Source organism: Colobus angolensis, unplaced genomic scaffold, assembly GCF_000951035.1.
Source record: "Colobus angolensis palliatus isolate OR3802 unplaced genomic scaffold, Cang.pa_1.0 Scaffold43, whole genome shotgun sequence".
In the NCBI taxonomy this organism is placed as follows: domain Eukaryota; kingdom Metazoa; phylum Chordata; class Mammalia; order Primates; family Cercopithecidae; genus Colobus; species Colobus angolensis.
The window spans coordinates 2991872-3001114 of NW_012117710.1; the positions used below are offsets into that span (position 1 = coordinate 2991872).

Below are 9243 nucleotides of genomic sequence, written 5' to 3' on the forward strand. Positions count from 1 at the left end.
CCCGGCCTATAGACCCTTTTAAAATCTTTTTTTTGTTTGTTTTTTTGGCTATCCTCTAAAACGTGTCACTGTAGCCTACTGACACATACTTCAGTTGTAGCCCATTTTTGTGATTCTGGTCAATCCTATAATCAAAATCCTTGGCCAGGTCTCCTCAGGCACATCTGCAAATGTTTCTTGAAGGCAGGTGATGACAAGTAGATGTGGTAGGGCGCAGCCACTCTGGTGGACAATTTGCCATATGATAACGAATACTGCATATACCCTAGGATCTAGAATTCCTAGTTTAAATTAATGTTAGCCAGGTGTGGTGGCTGAGGCCTGTAATCCCAACACTTTAGGAGGCCGAGGCAGAAGGATCGCATGAGCCTGGGCAACTTCGTGAGACCCCATCTTACCAAAACTAAAAGAAAATTAGCTGGGTGTGATGGTGCGTGCCTGTGGTCCCGGGTACTCAGGAGGTTGAGGTGGGAGCATCCCCTGAGCCAGGGATCGCCTGAGCCGAATGCTGCAGTGAGCCATGATCCTGCCACTGCATGCCAGCCTGGGCAACAGAGTGAGTCCTTGTCTCAAGAAAAAAAAAAAACAAAAGCCACAGACACACACACAGAGCACCAGAACAACAAAAATATGGAGCCCTTTCCTTACGGAAGTACCCACTACTTACAGGCATTTGTTAAGGATTTACTTTGTGCCATCCCAGGTGCAGAACCAGGCTCTCACCATCTACTTTAAACACGTAATGATTATACAATCGTTCTGCATTCTGTATCTGTGACATAGTTCAGAGGAGACGGCTTTTTTCTTTAGAGATGTATGGTTTTGGCCGGGCGCGGTGGCTCAAGCCTGTAATCCCAGCACTTTGGGAGGCCGAGACGGGCGGATCACGAGGTCAGGAGATCGAGACCATCCTGGCTAACACGGTGAAACCTCATCTCTACTAAAAATACAAAAACTAGCCGGGCGAGGTGGCGGGCGCCTGTAGTCCCAGCTACTCAGGAGGCTGAGGCAGGAGAATGGCGTAAATCCGGGAGGCGGAGCTTGCAGTGAGCTGAGATCCGGCCACTGCACTGCAGCCCGGGCGACAGAGCGAGACTCCGCCTCAAAAAAAAAAAAAAAAAAAAAAAAAAAGAGATGTACGGTTTTTTTGTATATTCTGAACAGAAAACTTTGCTGTTTTGATCCATAAGATCCTTCCCCTCCCCCATGACAGTGATCTCGGTGCTCCTAGTCCCATGGGTTTTGATTCCGTCACTTCTAATTTTACATGATCAAATTCATTAATCACATTGTTCATGTTATTTTATTATTTGTGTTCAATAATCTCAAAATCGGATCCCTTTCGGTTTTCTTCCAGCATTTCTCGCTTTAGAAACGTACTTCCTTGACTCCTAGGAGGTGTACTGTGCTACCTACACTTGATCGCCACAGCATTACCGCACCGAAAGGCAACGTCTTCCCTCCTTCCATTTCATTCAACTTCTTACATATCGTCACATAGTATCTGGGGGGTCTGGATCTATCTGAAGGACTTTATCGCTGCCCTGGCTCCCTGATTTACATCTGTAGCACTTGTTTTTTTTTTTTTTTTCGCCCAGGCTGGAGGGCAGTGGCACCAACTCAGCTCACTGCAACCTCTGCCATACAGGTTCAAGCGATTCTCGTGCCTCAGCCTTCTGAGTAGCCAGACTACAGGAGCAGGCTGCCATACCTGGCTAACTTTTTTGTATTTTTAGTCGAGACAGGGTTTTACCATGTTGGCCAGGCTGGTCTTGAACTCCTGACCTCAAGTGATCCACCTGCCTCAGCCTCCCAAAGTGCTGGAAGCACTTGTTGAGCTTAATGTATTTTCTCAGGTGTGAGGGAGAAGTTGCCCATTGTGACGGGTTTTTCCTACAGTGTCTTGCTTGGCTTCTGTGGTGAGCCTGCGGACCCCCTCCCCGTGGCATCCCCAGGTGTCAGTGGAGAAGGGTTTGGGGGTCCGCAGTCGCCCCCTGCCTGCTACTCTTCATGAGTGGGTGCTGCAGGGAAACGCGTCCCCACTGTGGCTGTCCCCCATAACTCACGTCTGGGGAAAGGCTCTGTCCTGCACAGCCCATACTCACCCAACTGGCATCGGGCCTTTTCTCTGCCAGAGTCCGAACAAAATCTGTGCCCTGTGGTAAGCAGATTGAGACATGAAGACGGCCTTCCGTGTAGCCCCCAGCAGGGCTGGCTGGCAGATGCCCCGAGGACCCTCCCCGCGCCCCGTCCCTGAAGCGCCAGGAGCTTACGCGGCTGGGATCAAGGAGCTGCTCTATCTGCCGGTCCTTCCTGCTGTTTTCCTCCTCCAGGCGCCGGAGCTTCGTTCTCATCAGGTCCACGTCGCTCTTCTGCACGTGCAATGACTGAAGAAAAGAAGGGCCATGCAGAGCCATCCACACACTGCTGCGCACATGCCGCACACAAGCCGCACACATGTCCTCACACGCACAGCCAAGCACACGCTGCTGCGCACATGCTGCACACATGTCCTCGCACGCATAGCCAAGCACACACTGCTGCACCCACACCGCACACACGTCCCCGGGCAGCCAAGCACACCACACCATGCACACGCCGCACACAGGTCCCCCCACGCACAGCGCCACACACGCCACTGCGCACATGCCACACACACGTCCCCGCGTACACTGCCATGCACACACCACTACACACACACCGCACACAGCCATGCACACCACGCCGCGTACAGGCCCAGGGAAGCACTGAGCTGGGAGATTTGGAAAGCTGCCTGGCATGGTGTATGGTGGGTGGGGGGAGATCTGGATGTCATGTGAGGGTACCAGAGGGCACGCCTGGCATTTAGTGGGTGGGGATGGGGAAAGCTGGATGGGCAGGGAGCCCCCACAGGGAAGAACTGTCCCACCCAAGATATCAACGGCACCCGTGCTGAGAAACCCCGTCCCACGGAGTACACGGGAAAGGAAAGCCGCCAACACTGGGGCTGGACGGTGACGCACCATGCATTCTCTCCCATGACCACACAAGAAAGTCCGTTTTGTTCATGTTTTTATCAACAAAACTCATCCAAGGCTAATATGCATTTCAAATGCTTATCCTCAGCTACAGCTCAGGCAGAAGGCAGTGCTTCCCAATCTTTATCTGTGGACAAATTCTTTACCAATTTGTGGTGACCTGACGGGGGACAAAAAAGACTGTGTAGTTGGGGCCCGGTGCAGTGGCTCACCCCTGTAATCCCAGCACTTTAAGAGGCCGAGGCGGGTGGATCACGAGGTCAGGAGTTTGAGACCAGCCTGGCCAGCATGGTGAAACCCTATCTCTACAAAAAATACAAAAAATTGGCCGGGCGTGGTGGCAGGCGCCTGTAATCCCAGCTACTTGGGAGGCTGAGGCAGGAGAATCGCTTGAACCTGGGACAGGGAGGGTACAGTGAGCCAAGACTGCGCCACCGTACTCCAGCCTAGATGAGAGTGAGACTCTGTCTCAAAAAAAAAAAAAAAAAAAGACTGTGTAGTCGATTTCTTACAAAACTAAGTTTATTCAATCTCTACAACTATCCTATACTTTGAAATTATGTTCTTCCTACTATTTTCGTGGTAGATAAAGTCCAGGAAAGAAACAGCATGTAGGCTGGGCTGTGCCACAGCTCACCAACTCCCAGCATCAGCCTGCATCTAACCGCCAGCCATCCTCCCACATGGCCTTCTTGCAAAAGACTGTGGCGTTCCAGAGACTGGACCTCTGAGCAAAAGACAATCTGGAATGCACACCTCGTGGGGGTGGCTCGGCACTTCAGCCACATCCACAGCTGGCAAGATTGCTGCAGACAAACCCACAGATTCAGGAGGCATGATGGCAAGCCGGTACTCAGCTTGTGGAGTAAATGAGCGAAGGCCCAGCCATGGAGGAAGATGGGAGCTTTAGTAATGGGACTGCTGCTTCCAGGAGCGTGACCTAGATTCACCCCTCGCAACTCCTCCTGTCAGTTCCACTCAACACCTGCGCTCCATGTGTAACGCAAGCTAAGACTGGAAAGGTGGAGGCGGCAGACGGGCCGGGACTTGGGTGGTCAGTGATCGACACGGCAGGGAGCTCTTTCAGTTTTCTTTCTGCCTCATCTGGGCTGGATGCTGGAGAAGCCAACAGCCTAAAAACGCCAATGGGTGCAGACAATAAAAGCCCACGCAAAGCCTCTTCTCTCCAGCCAGAAGACAAGGAAAGGAACAGACCAACAAGGCAGCAACTGACAGGCAGGAACCGCTCTACCCTAGGCAGACCACGGAAAACGCCACAGTCCTCCCCACAGCACAGGCTACGTGGGGAGCCTGGACACTCACCCTTGTCTGGCTGCACCCAGGCCCCTCCCCTCCTACACTGGTGGGGCTCCAGAGGAGGCCGTGCAGAGTCAGGACCACCATCGCCTGGCGGCAGCAAGGCCACCCCTACATCGGCGAAGGCTGAGCCGGAGCAGTACAGGTGGCCCTTCCCTCCCAGCTAGGGCGGCGGCAGCAGAGGCTGAGTGAGGGGCCCAGACTCCCGCCCTGCCCAGCGGGAATGAGGAGCCCGTCCCAGAGCAGGTGTTGATGATGGCTGAGTGGGAACTGGACCTCCACCCTCACGGGTGGTAGTGAGGCGGTGCCCACAGGGCAGCGTGAGAGGAGGCCTGCCACAGCACAGGATTGAGCAAGAGTCAGAGTCTCGTGACGAAACACTCCGAGCGTCCTGGTTTCAAGGAAATCACTTTTATACTAAGAACCAAGAATAGCTCAACCTGAATGAAGAAAAACAAGCTACAACATCAACACTGAGATGGCCTGGACATTAGAATCCCACCGCAGACTTACGGCAGCCACCACAAAGATGTGCCAGTGACCGACGACAGACATGCTTGAAACAAGTGAAGAGGCAGGGCGGGCGTCTCAGCGAAGACCAAGACAGAAGGGGCCGCATGGAGATTTCAGAACCGAACAGAGACAGTAAGGTTACACCCAACAACGGGCTCAACAGCAGGATGCAGAGGCCAGCGGAAAGCATCCGTGAGCTGGAGGGCCGAACAACGAAGCTACCCAATCTTCATGAAGGAATACGGAGGGGAAAACACTGAAGAGAGACCAGGGACCTGAGCAGCTGTAACCAAAGAGGGCAAGGCTGAGAAAACAACTCAAGACTCGATGGCTGAAAATGTCCCAGATCTGACAAAAGACAAACCTACAGATTCAAGAGGCTGAGAAAATCCCAAACGAGATAACCCCCCAGTCCACACCGAGTTCATTCAGCTCATTCCAACCAGAATGAGGATCACGTCCGTGACATCCCCGACACGCCTGTGCTCAGAGTCTCCAAGGCCAGGGCACGCACCTGCTCCTCAGCGGCACGGCCATTCAGACAGCTCTCGTGGCAAGAGGCTGAAGCCTGACACAGCCTCAAGTCTGACTGTTCTCTACAGCCAACAGAGAAGGTGCTGTCTTTTGTACAACGGCCTACTCCAGGTTCCCCAGTTTCTTCCCAGCTTGCCAGGGGAAACGGCTTCCCGAGCCTCTTCCGTGCTCTGGGGGTGAGGCTGCCAATGCCCTATTGCCCTCTGGTGCCCCAGCTGAATGCAGTGACTCAGGCACACATCAACTGGTGGAGACAGTAGGTCTATAAACAGACTAAAATTATGGAAGGAAATGAACACAGATGACTTCTCCAGGGCAAACATTTATGGATATTGAGAGCCAGCGGGATGGTAACGGTGCTGGTGGCAGTGACAATGATGATCTAGCTCAATGCAGTTCATGCTTTTATGAATGGGAGGGGCCACGGGGTAATATAGAATCTTGGCCTTGGGAGGCAGGTGACCTCGAATCTTGCCTCTGCTACTGGTTGACCTCGGACAGACTACTAACGTCACTGAGTCTCAAGTCCATCAGCAGATGGTGGTTGCAACAAGTGGCCCTGCCTGTCCCACAGAGCTTCTGTAGAGGGCAACTGAGATAGGGCATGTGAGATGTCTTGATAACATAAAGCATGGCATACATGGAAGGTTACTGATAACTCTACCAGTGACCTTATCACAGTACCCAATCTCAGGACACAAGGGGACTCTGAAGTTTAGTCCTCATCCAGTCTTCCCCATCACGCTGGAGAAGGAGAACACGGACAGAACATGAGCTCTGCTGCCTTTTACGTGCTGGTGCTACGGCCTTTAACCAGACACACCAACTCCTAGGGTACTACGCCATGGCTCCAACTCAGGTTCAACCCCAACGCTCCCGCTCTTCCCATCTGGGCACCTCCCAGCACAGGCACTGATGTTCTAACAGATTGTTATAGGAAGCTTTCACTGTTTCGAATCAATAGAGAACAAACCGAAATACTACCTTCTTTAACTCAATAATCTCGTCATACATGTCTTCTTTCTCTCTGTAGACAGGAGTCCCAGGGACATGACCTAGAGAAAGATAGACAAATCTTTTCAAAGACTATCTAAAAAGTAGAAGGAATTATTGGCTATACTTTAAGGAAACCCTGGAAGTTAATACCATTTCCTTTTAAAAAAGAAAAAAATAAAAAGCAAAAATAATTCCATGTTTTTTTGGCCTGATCATGATACTTCCCCAAGTAGCAAGAAAATCAAAAATGGTAGATATAGAGAGATGAAGCAAAAAGGAAATAAATAAAGATGTGAAGACCAAGTCTAATGACAGTAAAAGGATGAAAGGGACTCACAGAAGGAGGAGGGACACGTTCAGATTTAAATAGCAAAACAAACAAACACCAAACACAAAAAATGCACAGAGCATCTCAACACTCATTCCAATGTAAAAGCAGTCATGTTTACTTTGGTTTTAATGATACCTAGTATATTAAACCTCTAAATTTCAGCCTAAAAGATAACTCCTAACCAGTAAAAGCAGGAAGGTAATCAATTCCTGGGGTACAGTGAGGAAGTTTTCAATACACCCTGGAAGCTGTTCTTCCTTAAGTAGGATAGGCGGGAAACATGTGGATAAAGAGAGAGGCCGGGCGCGGTGGCTCACGCCTGTAATCCCAGGACTTTGGGAGGCCAAGGTGGGAGGATCACTTGAGTCCAGGAATTTGAGACCAGCCTGGGCAACATAGCGAGATCCCATCTCTAAAAAAAAAAAAAAAGAGAGAGAGAGACTAGACAGGAACATAAACACAGCAACAAGCTGATTCTCTTTGGTGCAACTTGGACTTTTCATCATTATTTATTTATTATTATTTGTTCCTAATATCATTTACTCAATGAATAAATTTAAGTAGGCCTCTGTGTTTAAGGTGGGAGGTACAAATAACACTTGGCAAGACGTCTCTGCACCCACGAGGAAAGCTACCTTCTGGCGCAGGCGGGGTTTCGTGAGTCACTGTTCCCACAGCCTCCCAAAACCTCCCACGGATGGAGCTCACACATGAAGCCTGAAATCCCGCTCTGACGAAGGACGCCTCCAGCCCAGAGATCGTCCTTTCCTTCCTGTTCTTCCTTGGCCTCGGCCTTGCCACCATTGGCATGCTCACCGTTGCTGGCAGAGCGCCTGAGATGTGGCCTCTTCACTCTGAGGGCGTCTGTCAGACAGTCGGGAGTGCCGCTGGGGACGCTGGTCCACGCATGCTCCCAGGTGAGGGGTGAGTTCAGGGCCCGGGTCAGACTTCCTGGTTTGAATGTGCATGGGTTTAACATGACAGGTACAAACACACACAATGGGAGGTTTTGTTTTTAATCAACTTTCCTGGATCGAAGAAAGCTTAATCACTGGTAGACACCAGCCGTCAGTGGTGTGCTGGTAAATGGTTAATAACTGACTCCCAAATATAAATTAATAAAGTCCTGATTACAGTAGTTGCCTATTTCCACAGTAGAAATATTTCTACCATGTCTAATATCAAGTAGCCAGCATGGCACTGACCAGCCCACCAAACTCCTAAGACTGTAACAGTTGGCTCTGGCAAGACGGCCGGAATGGGCTCCAACTCACCACTCCCACGCAGAGACCACACGGGCCGAGGGAGGCTAAAGTGCCACTTTGCGAAACCATGTTTGTGCATGACATAAAACTACGATGTGTCTATTCAGTGTCTTGGAGAAAATTAAAGACAATGTAATTCAAACAAGGAATATTAAAAACTCCATCTCAAACCCCTCCCTGAAATTTCTTGAACTCTTCTCTGAAGCAGGAAGGGCCTCCAGTGTGGCAACCACATACCTGGTTTTGCGGTTCCCAGCCACAGCTTCTGCGGGGTCAGGGACGCTCGGCCGCCCAGAGGCATGCTCCCTGCCGTCCTGAGGGATCTCCAGGAGGCCACTTTTCTTGGCTTAGAGAGATAAGGTGACTCTAGAAAAGCCAACACGTGGATTCAGAGGTGCCCGAGAGCAACGCGTGAGCTCAACACACGAGCTTCAGAAAGACAGAAATGGGAAAACAAAACATCCGCGAGGGTGGGGACTCTGGTCAGACATTCCGGCGAAAATTCAGAAACAGTTACTTTACTTACACATCCACATCTCTCCTCTACCTTTTATTATAAAGAAATAGTATAACGGGGCCAGGCATGGTGGCTCATGCCTGTAATACCAATACCTTGGGAGGCTAAGGCAGGAGGATCACTTGAGACGAGGAATTCAAGACCAGCCTGGGCAACACAACAAGACCCTGTCTCTACAAAAAATCTAAAAATTAGCTGAGTGTGGTGGCTCACACCTGTGCTCCCAGCTACTCAAGGGGGCTGCGGCAGGAGGATCTCTTGAGCCCACGAGGTCGAGGCTACAGTGAGCTGTGATCACACTACTGCATTGCAGCCTGAGTAACAGGCTTTTCTTTCTTGAAAGAAAGAAAAGAAAAGAAAAGAGAAAAGAACAGAACACAATGGGAAGAATATAACGGGAAATAGATGAAGTCTACCAATATTTATTATAGTATTTAATTTCTCACCCCCAATTTTTAGAGATATGTGTATGTTTTTACATAGTCACAATCATAGTGAACATACAATTTTGTATCCTTTTTATTTAACACTGTAAATGTTTAATGTCATTACATAGTAACAAAGCAATATTTAGAACTTAATATGTAAAATATCTAAAATATCTAAAATTATGCTTTTTCAGAGCATTCTTGATTTTGTGTGAAAGTAAGGGAAATGTTGGCCGGGCGCGGTGGCTCAAGCCTGTAATCCCAGCACTTTGGGAGGCCGAGACGGGCGGATCACGAGGTCAGAAGATCAAGACCATCCTGGCTA

At 50.1% G+C, this 9243-nt stretch overlaps 1 protein-coding gene across 2 annotated transcripts in view; it reads right to left on the reverse strand.

The window, feature by feature from the left end:
• Nucleotides 1-9243, reverse strand: part of IQCE (IQ motif containing E) — a 44717-nt gene that overhangs the window by 31638 nt on the left and 3836 nt on the right. For both annotated transcript variants that reach the window (XM_011956972.1, XM_011956971.1), the window contains exons 3-7: nucleotides 8211-8339; nucleotides 7525-7659; nucleotides 6366-6436; nucleotides 2274-2387; nucleotides 2106-2156 (exon numbers count right to left, since the gene is read on the reverse strand). In XM_011956972.1, the coding sequence (XP_011812362.1) occupies nucleotides 2106-2156; nucleotides 2274-2387; nucleotides 6366-6436; nucleotides 7525-7659; nucleotides 8211-8274 (435 nt within the window). In that variant the 5' untranslated portion in view covers nucleotides 8275-8339. The remainder of the gene's footprint in view (nucleotides 1-2105; nucleotides 2157-2273; nucleotides 2388-6365; nucleotides 6437-7524; nucleotides 7660-8210; nucleotides 8340-9243) is intronic.